The sequence below is a fragment of the Rhinatrema bivittatum genome, chromosome 3 (assembly GCF_901001135.1).
Source record: "Rhinatrema bivittatum chromosome 3, aRhiBiv1.1, whole genome shotgun sequence".
In the NCBI taxonomy this organism is placed as follows: domain Eukaryota; kingdom Metazoa; phylum Chordata; class Amphibia; order Gymnophiona; family Rhinatrematidae; genus Rhinatrema; species Rhinatrema bivittatum.
The window spans coordinates 76983684-77002886 of record NC_042617.1 but is presented as its reverse complement, the minus strand read 5'-3'; the positions used below and the strand labels follow the sequence as shown (position 1 = coordinate 77002886).

The 19203-nt window shown below is 42.2% G+C and overlaps 1 protein-coding gene across 6 annotated transcripts in view; it reads left to right on the top strand.

Annotated features, from left to right (window-relative positions):
• The window catches only part of LOC115086924 (lutropin-choriogonadotropic hormone receptor-like), a 316916-nt gene that overhangs the window by 153639 nt on the left and 144074 nt on the right, over window positions 1-19203 (top strand). For all 6 annotated transcript variants that reach the window (XR_003855369.1, XR_003855368.1, XM_029593400.1 and 3 more), the window contains exons 7-8: window positions 4142-4216; window positions 4311-4388. Coding sequence is in view for 4 of the 6 variants with exons in the window: in XM_029593400.1 (XP_029449260.1) it covers window positions 4142-4216; window positions 4311-4388 (153 nt within the window). In the remaining 2 variants the exon portion in view is untranslated. The remainder of the gene's footprint in view (window positions 1-4141; window positions 4217-4310; window positions 4389-19203) is intronic.

Genomic DNA, 19203 nt, shown 5'->3' with positions numbered 1-19203 from the left:
CTGACCCTAAAGCACAGATAATATACCTTTAGTAATAGGCCTGCTCAAAAAGTAGAGTTTTAAATTCTTTCTTGAAGGCCTTCAGGCAAGTCACAGATCTCAACCCATCTGGTGAGGCCTCCACAGGTTCCTTACCTTTGACAACTTACAATCTAAATTCCATGTCACTGGGAAGCTTCCAAGGATTATACTATCTGTTTTTTTGTGGGGGCTATTCCTGTTAATGATATTCAATCAACCAAGGGCTCCTTACAGGTCCCCTATATGGTGCTAGAAACAGAAAGGAAGAGTCAACTGGACTGCTATCAGTTTTGTTCCTAATCCTGGTGAACTCCTTTTTTGTCAGTAGTGACATAGTGTAGGGGTCACCACCTGCCAACTCTACTGCTAGTAGTACACTATGATGAAGAGGGGAGCCCCCCTTTCCATTTATCCACCATCGGGCACTGTTCCTCACTCTCGTACAGGGAGTACTGTCCACTGGCTCAGAGGTTCCTTGCCCTGATTATGCCATGGTGTTGCCTTTAGGTATTTAAGGAGATGAGTTTTAAATTAAACCCAAAGTATCCCAGGTACTCGAAGCAAAGTATCCCTGTTTGATGCTCTTCCCAGTCACTGAGATGTAGTTTAGCAACTTCTCAGTGTCACCTGCCATATCAAACAACTTACATCACAGGTAGGGAAAGGGGATCCAGTTGCATATATGCTAGTGCCCCTATAGAAACTGAGAACTTAGTCCCATCCTGAATGTAAGTGTGTTACTTATAGCTTGTTAGGGGAAGCCTTAATATGTTCTCCCCTCAATGTTTTACTCTCTTCTCAAGAGAGGGAATGTTTCTGTTCTCCCTTCTCCTAGTCAATTTGCTTCCAGGTAGCTGCTTTCTGCCTAAACCATCTTCACTATCTGTTGGATTCAGGAACCCATCTGGGGAGGAGAACTCACACAGCTACTTTCACCCAGGCATATGACATCCATCACAAGACATGAGGTGGCCTGTCATGAGATCTGGCATTTCTTAGTTTTAGCAATAGATTTCCTCTAGTAGGAATCCACTCTCAAGGAGCAGGTAAAGATTTTTTCTCTTGTAAGGGAGTGCATTTCAATACCATTCCAAATGACTCAGTGGCACATTTGCATTGTACACTGACTCCTAAGAGGTGGATGGTTCCATACACTCTGCATCGTGAATAACATCTACACATTCAGCCATGAGGGACATTTTGTACAAAGTAGTCTAGTACCCCTTATCTTAATCAGAGCCACATGCATCCTGGGCTTGGAAGCTTGCATAAAAGGCTCTGCGGTGAAGGTGGGGTCACTTAGATATTTTCACTTTCCTCCTTCAGTGGAGAGTAAAAAGTGTCCATCTGAAGGATGTAAGGGTTCATTAACTGACAAAATAGTCCTTGTTCATACAGTTGTTAACACTACCTCATATAACAGGAAGCCATTCTATTGAAGAACGATCCAGTAGTTAGCAACAGGACTTGAAGTCCTATGCCAAATGGGCGAGAAGTCTGGAATCCTCAATTACCTCTGGTTAGGGGGGAATCCAGACTGACACAAGAGCAAAATCCTGTGGCATTACTGTTTCCATCTCTTAATATAGAGGTTCCTCGACTTCAGCCTTAGGTTATTCTGACACAAGGCTAGAACCTGGGGGTTTTATTCAGTTTCATTTGAATCACTCAGTTTATATGACCATATGTAAGAAGCTAGACCCTTTTGGTTGCGACAGATTCAGTAGAAGCTCCCTGACTGAAAGTTCATCAGGGAGTTAGAAAGGTTGGGCAATTGCTCAATATAGATGTTTACAGCTTAGGGACTGCTTTTCTATCCCTACAGCCCCACGTTTTTGTCCACCACTATATCTTCTACTTCTCGAGCATCCAAAGGAGGCCATGGCATGAGTAAAACAGGTATAGGACTGTCATCCAGCTTGTGCTCAGAGAAAGAGAAGTTACTTACCTGTAACAGTAGTTCTCTAATGGACAGTAGGATGTCAGTTCTCATGACTCCATCCTGTCTGCCCTTGCAGTTGGTTTTTCTCTTAGCTTTATCATGGACTGATGTCCTGCCTGGGAGGCAGGGAGGTGGCTACAGCTGCACATGTTCAGTAAAGCATGCCTAAAGCTTCTAGAATCTTTGAAAACAAAGTTCCATGCCAGGCTCCGTCAGATGATGTCATCCTATATGAGAGGACTGACATCTTGCTGTCCATCAGAGAACCACTGCTACAGGTAAGTAACTTCTCTTTATACCACAGAAATCCTCTACAGTACATCACTAATTCTTAGTGATGTTTGGAAGGCGGGGCCAGAGATGGCCACAAAACTGTCAAACGCTGTGCAACAATTCTCTAAATATATGGGGGATATGAAAGCTAAAATAGAAGAATGTGTATCCCAGATTTCTTCCCTTGAAACTTTGGTGTCTACTGTCTACCCTATCTCCACAGATTTATTCATTACAAGCCACAGGGACTTCCTTCATTAAAGATTGTCTCCTAATGCATAGTCAGAAGGAGGCTTCAAAGAATTCTCAAAGAGCTACAAATCTGATTTCTTAGCTTTCCTGTGACAAGATTGTTGTCCCTTTAGCACTATTTAATAAGCATATTCATGAGATTATAGTTTATCCTGTAGATGAGATGGCAATTTCACAATTATATTATTTTTTCTAAATTTAAGAGAGAACTTACTGCCGAGGAGCATGCAGACACCCTAAAGCCGAATAGTCCTGATATTTCCACATTCTTAGAGGCATAAGTGGATGATATTTCATTAAGAGCTACCTTATGTGCTGAAAAAGACAAAGACTGGGTCTTTCACAAATATTTTACCTGTAAACAGTTTTCCTTTTGTGGTCAGGGAATCCAGATCGATGTGCCCAGATTAGGCGGAAGCAGTTTCTTCAGTTGAAACAGAGCCTTTTTTTTTTTTTAACTTGAGTTCCCCTGCAAATGTGTGGTTATTTTTCAGAAAAGTAGGTTTATTTTTATTGTTCCCACACACTTGCAAACTTTTATTTCTGATAAGAGTATAATTAGATAATTGATATGTTTAGGGGAATACGGAGTCTGATTGTATTTAATTAGTAAATTGTAGTCTCAATTCTTGTTTTGTTATTTGAAACCTTTGTTTAGCCCTCCATTTGATTTCTTTTTTAATCTATAGTGTACTTTGCGGATCTTCGATTTCTCTGGACTGTGCTTGCTGAATTTGTTTCCTTGTTTTCCAATACTTGTTATTGTAATATGAAAAATGCAATAAGAATTTAAATTTTAAAAAATGAAGAGTAAACAGGAAAACACAGGAAGGTCCATATTCCACTACTGTGTCGCCCGGCCGCTGGGGCTTAGGTGATCGGTGGATCAGGACTGGTAACTGGAACCAGACTAACACAGTGACTACACTGTAACAGGGCTCGGGTACTGGAACCGGGCAGGAACCGCAGCAAGACTCGGGTACTGGAACCGGGCAGGTACTGTAGCAAGCAGGCAGGAACAGAGCGACGAAGACAAGCCAGACGCTCCGGGGCACAACGCAACAGGAAACCAGGAAGCCAACCCGTTGCAAGGCAAAGACTGGCTGACCGCGGCCGACCTAAGAAGGCCGCGGTGTCTGATGTCAGGATCTGGGCGGAGTCACCAGTGGCGGGAAACGGCCTAGAAAAGTGTCCAAGTGGCGCACGCGCATGCGTGCCTAGGGGCTGGGCGTCCATGGGGGAGCTCGCCGCGGCGCAGCCCCAGTGGGGTCGCCGCCAACCAGGCCGCGAATTAGGCCTCAGGAGCTGGGAGCAGGTCCGGGAGAGTGAAGGTAAGGGACTGGCCGTGGCAGTAGCGGCCAGAACCGCAACAGAAATTTAGCCAGCTAAGTGGTACTGAATATGGACCTCTAAAAGCCATGCTTTCTGACATCTTCATGACTCTCTCAGGCAGAATAAATGAGTAACATGAGCTATTCCTTCAACTTTATGCTATAACTTAAAACTAAAAATAGAACAAGGAATGCTGTTCTTTTGCCTTTATACATTGTATGTTTCAAATGTTATGAGCTACATTTTAAAACCAATGTAGCTTCAATTTTTTTCTAGCATTCATTATGCGGCACAGAGTAAATGTTCTTTCATCTACTGCAGGAGCATTTGCAACACTGGAATAAAAGACATGACAGCCATATCAGGAATCTTTTCATCTGAACTGAAATTCATTTTGTAAGTAGCAGATTAATCTCCTCCGGCTCTGCAACAGTTTCCTGGAGCCTGCTCAGTCCTTAATGCTAATGCTTGCTTTACTTCTTCCTTCTAGGGAACTCTGTGATAATTTGCATATAACTACTTTACCAGCAAATGCTTTCCACGGCCTGAAGAACAAACTATTGACACTGTAAGTAAAGACTCAACATCTCCGCGCTTAGGGGTGAATTTTAAAAGAATTGTTCGCATGAAACAGCCCTTTTGTGTGGGTCAGGGGCATTCCGGGACAGAGACAATATTATTTATACGCATAAATCACTGTTTTAAAATCAGCGAATGCGTCACGCGTCGGGCTGTTACCCGAGTATATTTACTTCTACTCTTTTTCAGGTGTAAGTCAGAATAAAACTCATTATTGCAAAAAACTGATTGGGTAAAGTGGGAGGGCTCCGAGTAAACTGGGAGAAGTGAGGCTGAAGAACCAGAGGGGTCTTGATGACCTAGAGATAGACTGGGCAAACTGGTGGACTAAGTGGGCAAACTGGTTATTTCCTTCACACATGCATGTTTTAAAATGTAGTAACTTCCACAAGTAAAAGCCGACAAGTCCTAAGTAAAGATATGTGAATAACATTTCCTCACGTAACTGCTTAAAATTAAGAGTACACATATGCACACTGGGCCAGATTTTAAGAGGTACTCGCAGGCGTACATTTGTGCGTGCAACCCAGCGCGCGCAAATGTACGCCCAATTTTATAATATGTGCGCGTAACCCTTTGAAAATCTTGCCCATTAGGTTATTTTATATTATATGCGCACATTTGCACTGACGACTTTAAATTCCTGTATATGAGAGCACACGTGCACTCATTTTAAAGTTACCATCCCTATGACTCAGCTGCTGTTTATTCACACTGCAGATAGATACCATGTTTTAAAAAAAGGGAAAAAATGAAACCAATTTTGTAGCCATTGATTTCTGCTTTGAGATTTTCTTTAGTATTATTTACATATTCACTACATACACTGATTGTGGTACTTCTAGTACAAATGGGAAGAACAATGTTCAGATCTTTGTAAGCGTATATGGGCCGATGTAATAAAACCCACACTAAAATTGGAGTTCAATTATAGCATGGGTTTTACCTAACGCAGACATTAAAAACAGGGCTTCGCATGGGATGCAGTAAGCTAATGGGAGGCATACTGAACAGGAGTAAAAAAGTGTGTCACAAGAAAAAAATGTCCTAAAATGTGAGTTAACCTGAAGAATTAGCACTAATGCAGAAACGTGCTTTAAAACAAGAGTAAAGAGGTAAGTGCTTGAAGTTGGAAGGATAACAACCAAAATGACCTTGCAAGCAAGATTGGCACTGGGCATTCTGATGGGCACAATCTAGCTTGCAAGGCATTCAGGCAAGGCATGCCAAGTGAAATCAAAGAGTAAGCTCTCTAGGAAGGGTACCTACAGCTGAACAGTATTCACTTTGGTGTTGTGCATCTCAAACGGCTGTAGTTGCCCATTCCAGAGAGCTTACCCTTTCATTTCACGTGGCATGCCTTGCCCATTTGGCCTTGCATGCGAGACTGTGTCCAAGTTGGGATGCCCCCAGTGCCAGTCTTGCATGCAAGGCCATTTTGGTCAAGCCTTCTTTTTATATGGGACTTGCATGAACCTGTGCTTATTTTAACGCTTGTTTTTACTCCTGGATTAACCAGAGTTAATTTACCGCAGAAAAATGCATGCAAATACAGGAGTAAAAACTTGCGCTAACATTAGCACGCCTCATCACATCGGCCCCATATTGTATTTTCCCATGTAAAACTGTGGTTCCAAATTGACCCCTACCTCCAGTGTAGGTAAAAGTGATCGGTTAGGCCAGGCGGAGGGAAAGTATTTAAAGAGATTTTGTTTTGAAATTCCTGCTTGTACTTTCATGTGTCTACTGGACACCTACTTCAGAGCACAGAGTACCTCTATTTCCCTTCTGAAAAAGAGGCGGAGTGTGGGCATGGTTGACGGGGCATGGGCAGGACATGGGTGTCCTGGGATTTAAACCTGAAATTTGTGCATAAATACTTACATGCACTGGCACGCGCTGGGGTCCACTGCCGTGTAGCTTTACTTCTGCTATGGCTGACATGTAAGTGATGAAACAAAAAAAATATAGGCACTAACAGGGGGAAAGGAAGGCTATTAAACTAAGGGGGTTTGGAAGACCTATTCCTTAAATGGACAAACTGGGAACAAACTGGGAAAACTGTCAATGACATGGGCGCACATCCCTTTTAAAATTCCTTCACTTACATGGTAGAAGCGGTATTTGTGCACACATTTATTTATTTATTTATTTATTTAACAGTTTTTTATACCGACCTTCATAGTAATAACCATATCGGATCGGTTTACATTTAACAGGGAATAACTGGAGTAACAATTCAAGTAAACGAGAGCTAAAAATAGGAGGGAATAAGTCAAAGTTACAATCAACAGGGAAAGAGAACTTGGAAGCTTGCGACAAGCTGGAAGGAAGATAAGGCAGGAGAAAAATAAAGTGTTACCGTAGAGTGTACGGTTAAATGCTTAATAGGTGCTTTAACCTGGAAGAGTCAGAGTCCATTCTTGAGTGTAAATGCCAGGTCGGGTAAGAGTGAGGTCAAACTAGTGAATGTCTGGTGGATCGGTGAAGGCTTGGAGAAAGAGCCAGGTTTTAAGTCTTTTTCTAAAAGTTAAAAGGCAGGGCTCCAGTCTGAGATTTGATGCACACCCCCACTTAAAATTCAGTGCATACGCATGCGCAGCCAGGCTATTTTATAACATGCGCGCATATATGCACATATGTAATAAAACAGCCTTGACCCTGGGTGCAGGCTGATGAACGCACGCACATGGGTGCCCACGTGCCGGTTTATCATACCTGTGCTTCTGCAGCTGATATATATATGCAGGATGGATATTTACTTCTCTTCATCTGCTCCTGCTTCACTGAGTGCTGCTTAGAGAATTGGGGCACCAGCATTACCCCCCCCCCCCCCCACTGAAAATAATGGGATGTTTTCACTGATAAATCTGACGCAAATTTTGCACGGGGACAAAGCTGACGCAGACCTCTAATAAATCAGCCCTTAGATCTACTGCTTTGTGATTGATTTATCAGAAGACATTATCTCACTCACTAAAACTCCAAATTGTAACTGGAATGTTACATTCAGTTTATTTCAACTGTTTTAAATATTTTTAATGCCAGAACAATTGAGTGATTTACAGTATCAATAATGCCCTCTTTAGCCGGCTCCTGTCAGTTGGATAAATGCCTAGAAGCATAAGTAGAGTGGCCAACTTTCCAGTTTCTGAGAACCAAACAGCACGGTCTGTTGTAATAGACTGGACCAGCTGTAAGTGTCAGGCCAACAAGCGTGCAAACACTTACAACTAAGCTTTCTCAGACTGACATGGCAAATACTCTTATTTTACTCACAGACATTCAACCTTTTTCTCAAGGAATTATTTTTCTGCAGCTTCTGCAGATTCCACAAACAAAATAATATAAGGAAAAACTTCTTCAAATGTAGTGCAAGACTTTTGCCCGAAACCGCAAAATTAAAAAACTGTACAAAAGGTACACAGTGCTATATGCACCAGTCTCTACTTATATAGTGTTTTCTGTGGGGTTTTTATTCCTTTCCAGAAACTGCAGAAAAATAGCTCCTTGGGATGAAGATATGATGTTCCAAAACTGTGCAAGAAAACTAGTTTAAAGACATTTTGCACTTTATTTTCATCTGAAACTTGACATGTGTTGGGCAGTGGCGTAGCCACGGGTGGGCCTGGGTGGGCAGGTGCCCACCCAACTTAGACCCAGGCCCACCCAACTGGCACCGGAACTGCAAGGCTGTCGCGGGATCCCATCCCCGCGACAGCGAACAAGAGAACCCACGCCTCGCGCGCCATCACCACACACATGGGGAAGCGCTGCTGCGGCCGTATGGCCAACCGGTCTTCCTGTTCGGGGGGGGAGCGGAAGCGCCGCGCGCAGCTTCCGCTTCCTCCCCCCAATGCAGGAAGATCAGCTGCCTCTCCTGCTGCCACCGGCCTCCTGCTATCTTCGGGTCAAACGGCCCGCCGAACTTCCTGTTTGGGGGAGCGGAAGCGCTGCGCACAGCTTCCGCTTTCTCCCCCAGAGCAGGAAGATCAGCTGCCTCTCCTGCTGCCACCGGCCTCCTGCTATCTTCTTTGGGCGTCGGGCCGTATGGTCCGCCGATCTTCCTGCTTGGGGGGGGGGGAAGGGAGGGAGGAAGCGGACGTTGTGCGCTGCGCTTCCGCTCCCCCCCCCCCCGACAGGAAGTTCGGCGGGCAGTACAGCCCGACGCCCGAAGATAGCAGGAGGCCGGTGGCAGCAGGAGAGGCAGCTGATCTTCCTGCTCTGGGGGAGAAAGCGGAAGCTGTGCACGTGCTTGAATGTGTATGTGTGGATGAGAATGGGAGTGTGTGTGGGTGAAAACTGGAGCCTGGGTGTGTATGTGGGTGAGAATGGAAGCTTGAATATGTGGGTGAATGGGAGCTCGAATGTGTGTATGTGTGGTTGAGAATGGGAGCCTGGGTTTGTGTGTGGGTGAGAATGGGAGCTTGAATGTGTGTATGTGTGGGTGAGAATGGAAGCTTGAATATGTGGGTGAATGGGAGCTTGAATGTGTGTATATATGGGTGAGAATGAGAGCCTGGGTTTGTGTGGGTGGGTGAGAATGGAAGCTTGAATATGTGGATAAGAATGGGTGCTTGAATGTGTGTATGTGTGGGTGAGAATAGTACCTTAAATGTGTACATGTATGGATGAGAATGGGAGCTTGAATATGTGTGGGTGAGACTGGGAGCATGGGTTTGTGGGTGAGAATGGGAGTCTGGGTTTATGTGTGTGGGTGAGAATGGGTGCCTGGATGTGCGTCTGTGTGTGCATAAGAATATAAGCCTGGGGAGGGGTGAGAAAGTGAGAACTTGAATGTGAGCTTGTGGTGGGGTGGGGGGGGGAGAGCATATGAGAGTGACAGCTTGAGTGTGTGAGAGGGAGTCTGTGAGAGAAAGCGTGTATGTGTGTGTGTGTGTGTGGAAGGGAAGAAGACAGTAATAGAAGAAAGACACTGAAAAGGAATTAGGAAATGAGCTATAAGGGAAAAAATGGGAAAAAGAGACCAGGACCAACTGATTAGAAAAATACAAAGATCAGACAACAAAGGTAAAAATATATATCTATATTTTGAGATGTTAGCAATTTAAATATAAGCAACACAACCGCTCTCTCAAAATTTATGGACAGGTAGGAGCCGTGTATAAAATCGTAATAATAAGAAGGCTAAAGTACCACAAATCACCGTGAATTATGTTTGTATCATTAAGTAAACCTCATATTTAGGCGTAGATGTGAATGCTATGCCTCATAATTTGGCATTATTTATCAGTAAAAAAACAACTAGTAGACCTGCATGCCTATAGCCCACCCATGTTAACCTTGTGCCCACCCAAAAAATCAATTTTGGCTACGCCACTGGTGTTGGGCAAAGTAAGGAAGCACTACTGAATGATAGAATGCAATACCTGCAAGCCAGTGGGTTACAGGATCTTAGGCAACATGAGCTCACAAGGGGGAAAACTTGCCAACAAACTTGATTGAATTGTTTGTATGAGGTGACTAGAGGAATAGATCAGGGGTTCAGTAGATGTGGTCTGTCTGGGTTTCACTAACCCTTTGGCATGGCTCACACACACAAGACTAGTGAGCAAGCTAGCCAGTGTGGGGAACTGGAAAACAATATACACTGGGTGAGAAGATAGTTAAACAACAGAACTCAGAGAATGGTTGTTAATGGGTCCACTCTGATGAATGGAAAATGACCAATTGGTTGCCACAAAGATCAGCACTAGGCCCAGTCCTTTTCCATATATATTTTAGAGATATGGTAGCAGGGCTATAAGAAAAAAACATTACTGTTTGCAGATGATACGAAAATCTGCAAAAGAATAACCATGCCAGAGAGAATAAGGAACAAAGATTACTTTGAATACTTGTAAAATTTGTCACTAACTTGAATGACTACATTTTAATTTTCAAAAAAAGCAACATTTTTCATTTGGGATACAGAAATTCAAGGGGCAAACAGAAAACAGAAAAGAGACATGAGGCTATCATGTCTAGCTGCCTACTATTACTATTTGTCATTTATAATATGCTACTAAACATAAGCAGCACTGTACAGTTACATAAGAGAGAGCTCCTGCTCTGATGTCTGATGATCACAAGATAGCCAGTCAGTTTTGGCAAAGCAGTTGAAAAAGCAAATATTAAGAGCCTGATATTCAGATGCTGGATAGCTGGATAAGTAGAACTTACCCGCAATCTAGCAGCCACTGACTATCCAGTTATATTCAGCGGCCACTGACTAGCCAGATAAGTGATTTATTCACCTATCTAGTTAGCCAGACAATATGGGTGGGCAGTGGATGGATCTAGGCGGTGCTACTTACCCAGACAAGTTATCCAGCTAAGTAGAGATATTCAGCCTTAGTAGCAATTTGTCCTGGGACATTCAGCAACATAGCTTTGCTGCTGAATATCCCATCTAAGGGGGTCATTTTCAAATGCTTATCACTTGCGATAGCATGCCGGGGGTGGTGTCGGGGCAGCGAGGGGAGGAGTCGGGGCAGTGAGGAGGCAGATTCAGCGGTGTCTTCACTGGCGGCGATAAGGTAAGCAACGTTATTGTCGCCAGTAGCGTGCCCAATAGCACCATCTTTCACGGTGGCACTATTGGGTGCGAAAACCGGCAGCAAAAACACCACGGTGGTGCGAAGGCTGTTGGCTTTCGCAGGCTCGCCCCCCACTTCGCCTCCCCACCCCCCGTTTTTGCTGGATTCACCATTCTGCGATAGAATGGTGAATCCAGGCCTAAGTTTGCTGGATATGTCTCTCTGGCTAACTTAGTTAAACGTACAATTTTTCAATATTTATGTATTTATTTATTAGGCTGTATGAATTGCAGTTAATATGTAAGTATATCAATGTGATGTACATAAATTAAAAAATAAACATACCATATATTAAATCTAAAAGTGAATAATACAAATTATAGATTCAAAATCTATAACTAAAAGTAAAATTTAAAAATCCACTTAAAAACAAAGAAAATAAAAGAAGATAAAAAAACAGATACAAACTATAGTAAACTATAGAAGTAAGATTAAATACCTGTATAAATACTTGGAACAGAAATATTTGTAAAATCAGAGGAGCAGTTCATCTTGGAAGGCCTTTGTGAAAAGGAAAGTTTTAAGGGACTTCCTTAATTTGGCATAGTTTTTTTCAAGGCATAACGCCAAAGAAAAGGAATTCCAAAGACTGGATGCCAGATAAGAAAACCAGATTTCACGAGTGTGTTCCAGTCTTATTTATTTATTTATTTATTTGAAAATGTTTATATACCGCACAATAAGACATTTACATGTCCGTCTAAGCGGTTTACTAGTGTGCATACATAGAATAGAACAAATTGACATGGTATAGAGGTTTTATACAAAAATAAGTCTTTAAAATATAGCAAAAGGTTTTGCAGAGTCTATATTATTCTATAAGCATCATTAAATAAGTGTGTTTTTAACATTTTCTTAAATTCTTTGTGGTTTGATAAAATGCGGATATTTTCAGGAAGAGAATTCCATAATATTGCTACTGAGAAAGTTCTTTTTTGTATTAAGGCTAAACTGATAGTTCTGACTGATGGAATTTCTAGTAAACATTTGTCCATAGATCGGAGAATTCTTGAAGGTTTATATATATGTTACATGGAACACAGCCATTCTGAACTGATGTTGTAGAGTAGATTATGAATGGTAGATAGAATTTTATATCTGATACAGTGAGTTACAGAGAGCCAATGTAGGTGTTGTAAGGTAGGTGTTATATGTTCTTTACGTGGTAGGTTGTAGATCATTCTTGCAGTTGCATTTTGGACAAGTTGTAATGGGTGTATTGAAGATAATGGTAATCCTAAGTATAATGCGTTGCAGTAATCCAAATTTGTTAAAATTAGAGCTTGGGTAATTGTCCGGATGTCAGATGGTAGTAGTAACGGTTTACGTTTTTTGAGCATGTGTAATTTGAAGAAAGATTTTTTAACAGACTCGGATATGTGTTTGGAGAGTGACAACTTTGAATCAATGATTATTCCTAAATTTTTTGCATGAGGTTTTATGGGTATGTTCTGTTTGTCAAAAGAGAAAGATTGTGGTGGTTGAAGTATAGAATCTGGTACTGTGGAAAGGTAAACTAGTTCAGTTTTTGCTGCATTTAATTTTAGTCTATTGTGAGATATCCAAGTTTTTATGGTTGTTAAGTATATTTGTAACAAAGAGAAGGTTTTTTCCCAAGAATCAGAAAAAGATATGATGAATTGAATGTCATCAGCATATAATTTAAAGTTTAGGTGAGAGGAAAACTAGAAGCTCTAGTTGTGAGGAATGTAGAGTACATGTAGGTAAACATGGGAGAAAAAGATTGGACAAATATGAAAGAGTTCCTCAGCAAAAGGCCTTGAAAGTTAGATAGCCAATCTTGAATTCTATAAGACACTGGAAGTCAATGAAGTTTGATGAGAAGTTGCATGACATGATCAAATTTCCTCTTACTGAAGATTATTTTAGCTGCTGTATTCTGTACTGTTTGAAATCTGTGAACTTGGTTGGAAGATAGTCCATGTAGTATGGCATTGCAATAATCTAGTCTATTGAGTATAAGAGAATGGGTAAGCATCTTCAAGTCATTAATACCTAAAAATGGTCTGAGTCTTCTAATGAACCATAAGAAAATATAGGATCACTGAACTAGGGTAGAAACATATGAAGAGAATTTTAGCGAAGATTCTAGTTGTACCCCTAAAGAAGTGACTGTATTCTTCAGAGGTATTAGCGTTCCAGCCATGATAGGAGTAGATAAGTCCAATGGATTCCTATTTCTGGTGAACCAAGCAGCCTCAGATTTTTCAGGATTAACTTTAAGGTTAGAGGATCAAAGTCAAGTGGCTATCTCAGAGAGGTAATGATTTAATTTATTTTATTTTATTTATTTAAGGCTTTTATATACCGACTTTCTTGATACAAATCAAATCAACTCGGTTTACATCGAACTAAGCAGAACTAAGAGAGTCCCCTTTTTCAAATCAATACTAGCAAGAACCTGAACGTCATCTGCATAAATGTAGCTGCTGAAACCAAGACTTTGTATCAAAGTTGCAAGTGGAGAGAGAAACAAATTGAAAAGAGTAAGAGAAAGGGCTGAGCCCAGGGGTACCCCACAATTAAGTGAGTGAATAGATGATGTCAATGAATTCCAATGTATTTGGAACATTCTTTTGTTCTAGGAAGGATTTGAACCAGAGAAGGAAAGAGTCCTGATTACCAATGTTGAATAGATGTTTGAGAAGAAGCTGATGGTCTATTCTGTCAAAGACAACATTTATGTCGAGAAAAACAATGCAGACAGCAAGACCTTTGTCCAAATTCAAGCTGATTTCTGAAATCAGTGAAGTAAGGGCTGTTTCAGTACAAAAACCTTATCGAAAACCTGATTGCTTAGGGTGTAATTCTACGGTTTTGTGTAATACTAGGATATTAATAAATATTGACCCGATAGTATGATAGGGCCATAAAGAAAGTATCACTAGTAGAAAGAGGGACGAAATATTACCTTTGCGGATGACACAAAATTATGAAGAGTAGTTAAATCTCAAGCGGATTTAACTACTCTGGAAGATTGAGCAGATGAAATTTAATGTGGACAAGTGCAAAGTGATGCATATAGGGAAAAATAACCCTTGCTGTCACTACACAATGTTAGGTTCTATCTTAGGAGTTACCACCCAGGAAAGAGATCTAGGTGTCATAGTGGATAATACATTGAAATCGTCGGCCCAGTGTTCTGTGGTGATCAAAAAAGCAAACAGAATGTTAGGAATTATTAAGAAGGAAAATAAAATGGAGGATGTCATAGTGCCTCTGTATTGCTCCACAGTGAGACCGCACCTTGAATTCTGTGTTCAGTTCTGGTCACTGCAACTCAAAAAGGATATAGCTGCACTAGAGAAAATGCAGAGAAAGGCGACCAAATGATAAGGAGTATGGAACAGCTGCCCTATGAGGAAAGGCTAAAGAAGTTAGGGCTTTTCAGTTTGGAGAAGAGATGACTGAAGGGGGATATGATAGAAGTCTACAAAATCATGAAATAGAAAGACCAGGGGGCACTCAATGAAGTTAGCAAGTAGCTCATTTAAAACAAATCAAAGAAAATTATTTTTCACTCAGCGCATAGTTAAGCTCTGTAATTCATTGTCAGATGATATGGTTAAATGTTTAAGTTTTTTGGAAGTGCTCAGATGTGTTGTTGTGTCTCTTCTCTCTGGCCTCCTCCTCCCTCTCTCTTGCTCTCTCTATCTCCTCTACCTTTCTTCTACCCTCCACTCCACACCTCCAACAGCATTTCCTGCTACAAGAGTCCCAACTCCCCCATTAGTAACTCCCAATTCATGTTATCCATGGAACTCTGGAAATAGCATGTGAGCTAAAAAGTTTACATCTTAGACAGGTATTAAATTTTAGGCTTTGGTAAGAGTGTGCTAAATATGCAGTATTTTGCATGACCCTGCCAGTTCCTTCCCCTTTTTCAATGAGATGCTTTGCATGCATGAATAATGCAAATCCACGCAAAGCAGCTGATTACTAGTCAATTTCATGTTTATATTTTATCCCGACTAACAGAGAAAGTGGTCAGCCAAGATAAAATATCAATACCTTTTAGGGATTTTTTAAATGTAACAGGGGAGCTCCAGGACTCTAACACAGGTCCAGATGCTCCTGTACTACATTTAAAGGGCCATGCATATAAAAAATAGTCCAATGGCAAAAAGAAGAAGTTGAGCGGGGTCAGGGCTGAGCCCTGCCTCAATCTGAGATTGCCACACAAGGCATCCCTGGCACCGAAAAGTATAAAAAATAGATTTATTTCTACTTGCAGCATTGACTCTCACTCCTAACGCTGACATCCAAAAATAAAAGTGGTAACATTCAATGTGAGGTGCGCGCGCATGGACGTGCCAATTTTATATCATGCACGCATCTTTATGCGTGCGTTATAAAATCAGCTACCTGCACATTCATGTGCACATGATTTTATATTGACGCACGCATGTACCCGCGAATGCCATCTGGAACGCGTAAGGGGATTTTAGTAGCTGAGTGTGATGATGCCAGTAGCCCTTTCCCCAGGCCATTCCCAGTTTACCCATGTAAAGACTTCCATACTCCCCTAGCTAGCCTGTCTTTCTTTTCCTCTACCTGCTTCAACCCTTAAAACTGCACTAACTAGGCAAGATTTTTTTATTTTTCTACTTACATGTCATCCTCAGCTGAAGTAAAGATATGCAGATAGGGACCCTGACGCATGCTTGTGTGCATAAGAGTTACATGCTGGTGTCACTGGGAAAATCAGAAATGCCCATGCCTTGCCAAGGCCACGCCCAATCCCCACCCCTTTTTTTGCAAAACATTTTTTATCTGCGCACCCGCAGGCCTTTTAAAATCCGCACAGCCCGCACACGGCCAAGCAGTATTTCCGCGTGCAAGCCTTTGAAAATCTGCTTCAGACTGTGGCCCCCTTTTCCAAATATTTCAAGACTTTCGCTGCCCCCCACCCCAATAGCCAACCTAAACCATTGGGGGTATATTGACCCCCCTCCCCATCCCCCAGCAGTATAAAAAAAAACCATTGGGGCTCAGTAGCACCACCCACCCCCATTTCCCACAGACCCCTGCATCCCCTCCCACACCCCCAAAACTTCAAAATCCATAGTGGCTCCAGCGGTGGGGGCCCGGGGCCCCCTCTAGCCACAGGCCTGGTCAGCACCATTTTTCAAATGGCACCACCCTGTCCTTTCCGCAGTCATGTGACTTGGATAAGGTCCAAGGATCAGACCTAGCCCATTGCTGGATCCGCTATGAATGTTGATGATTTGGAGGTGCGGGAGGGGTGGGGTGCTTGGTAGTGGAGGAGGGTGGGGATGGAGGTGCCAGTGAACCCCAGTATTTTCTATGCATGTAGAGGTGGGAGGGAGAGCACTATACCCCCAACGTTTTGGGTTCCCTGTTGAGGTGGGGGGGCAGTGAAAGTCTTGAAGTATTTGAAAAGGGGGGGCCACAGTTTATTTTTGGATGACTGTTGGGGTGGGGGCCATCACTGCAAGTGGAAATAAATCTACTTTTTGTATTTTTCTGTGTGTTGGGGCTGCCTTGCCTGGTGGCCCCGGATTGAGCTAGGGGTCAGCCCTCATCCCTGCTCAGCTTTGTCGTTTTTGGTGACAATTTGTTTATGCGGTCAGCCCTTTACAGCGATGGTGGTCCCTTGAGGTTGTGCCCGCCATCACAGCTAAAGGGCCGCTAGCCACGCTTTTTTGTCCCATGGTGTTTGGCCGTGAGACAAAACAGAGCACCATACAGCCGCGATGATTTTTTGGGGGAGGGGATCACCTTCATAGCGACATCCCTCCTTGATAGTGAGACCCCTCCCATGAAAAATCGTTGCGATTTAATGGCTCTAGGAGACAGCTTGCATGCTAAGCCTTAGTGCATAAATCTCTTCGTGTTAAAGCAAGAACTGTCTCGTATGGCAAAGTGTTTCGTAATTTTATCACTCACTGAGTAAAAAGCCCATTTATCTGAAGGTCAAGAAATCAATTTTCCCTCCTTAGACGGTGTCTCCTTCTTTTGTTTGTTGCCCCAGAATAAAAAAGATTACCTGCAAAATCCATGTAGAGTACATGGATATGTTCGTATTGTGTAACTAAATGTCTTTTTTACAATGCAGGTGCACCTAGTTTGGACAGGCTTTATGGATAAAGCCGGGGGAATTTGTCAGCCTCTCTCTTTTATTCCTTTCTTCCCTTAATTTGCCTTCCCTTTCCTTTTCCACTCCTCAGCCTTTTCCCCTTCTTCATCTCTTTCATCTTTCCCCGTCAACGTTTTCTATTCCATTTGTCTGTTCTCTCTCTTTCCTTCCCTCATATGTTAAGAATTCAGAAACCTGATTCTGCTTCCTTTGGAAAAGTTCCTCGCAGACCTCTCGTGCTCACTGCGGACAGGCTTGCTTCCCCCCCAGGTTGCAGTCCTGGCACGGGCTCAGAGGAGCATTTCACAATAGCGCTCACATTACTTCCTTTGATGGTGGAAGCTTCTTTGACTATTTTGGCACCGTTTCACAAATAATTTGCATTATTCGGAAAGCAAATGTTACATGTTTACAGTGGTTTCTGCCTTATCTCTAGTTTTCAAGTGTTAGAAGTGTATGAGTCACAAAAACAACATCTATTCACCTATCTACTGTATTAAACAGACTTTTAAATTAACTTAATGATAATTTGAGTTTCAGAAAGTTACACCGAATCAGAGATTCTAATCACATAGAAGCATTGCCTGGCCTTTTTATTAGAAGAATTATGAACACTGCAATAGTACATTATTTACAAAACAATCCTTGATGGACAGGACTAACTGACAATTAGTGCCCTGTGCAGAGACCTCTGCCTCAGACTTTAACCTAAAGAAGGTCATAATGGGCAATAGATACTTTGTTTAAACAGAATTATTGCTTTTATAAACAAAATGTTTGTTTTATTACTTTTATTGTATTTTTTATAAGACAAAAATATTCAGAACAGTTAAGTCATGAAAGTGGGCACTATTGCCTCGTGTTCTAACCAATCAGTTTGCCTGGCAATTATCTATATTACTTTTAATGCAAATGTGCTGTAATTATCATAGCAGACCACCCATTATTTCTTTTCTAATTGACAGGATAATGATAATTTACTGACAGATTAAAATTTTCCTATAAACATGAGGGGCTTTCTCCAATAAAACCACCATTCATGCGCTTCTCTGCCCTGCACATCTCTTGGAAAACTGTACGTGTTATTGCCAAGCACATAACAGCATGCAAATTCCAAGTGCATAGTGTGGAGAAAAGGGCAGCCTCAGAGGCGTTCCTGCCGAGATGCAGTGCACACTTAGGGATGAATGGGGAAACAAGCTCCTGCCAGCCGGGTAGTGGTGGAGATAAGCTCTCCCAAGCCATGTCACAGGAGGAGGATGCAATGCAATGCATCCCTTCATTCCCCAGACTGCCACATCATTGGAGGGGTCCATTCCGCCCTGCCCTCCCCCCCTCCTCGGGGGGTTCCATGTTGCCCGTTCCTGGGATAGATAAGAGCAGAATTAAAAGTGGAAGGAAAACCCCTGGTAGTTGTGAATAAAGGCTCATGGCAACGCAGCCCCAGAAGAAGCCAGTTCCGAGTGAGCTGAAAGCCCAAAGGAGCAAGAGGAAACTGTCAGTCAAACCAAAAAAAAAAGTGTCAAAATCACATTGATAGGAAACAATGAGAGCCGTTCCTGTCTGGATTTATGCTAGTCTCGAGCAGGAGGAAATATGTTCAGGACTGAGTGGCTGGCAGAGGTAAAATCAGCATTACAAATATGTTTGGGTGAATGGATATCTGTAGCCATGTCGGTGGGTGCTGTGTAGAGCATTAATGAGTGTTCATTGTAGCCCCTCATTCTGTGAGCTCCGAATATCTTTTTACAGGCTATACAAAATATTTCCATTTTTTGCCCAATACCTCCTGAACAGCTGCTTGCATGACAGTTGCAATTTGTGTATCTTCCACTCTAGACACAAAAAAAGAATTCTGGGTGATTCAACCCATAAATGCATAAAGAGAATCTTCTTGTAAAGGTGAAATCATTTTTGGTAGACTAGCACAGCTCTAGCCTAATCCTGTTCTTCAGGTTCAGCACTGGATGTGTGCAGCGGGAGATCAATGCCTCCAGGAGAAACGCTTCTTGTGAAATAGGAAATAGGAAATGACTTAGCACTCTTTTGTGGTTGCATGCAAGAATACTTTACTTGGGAATCTT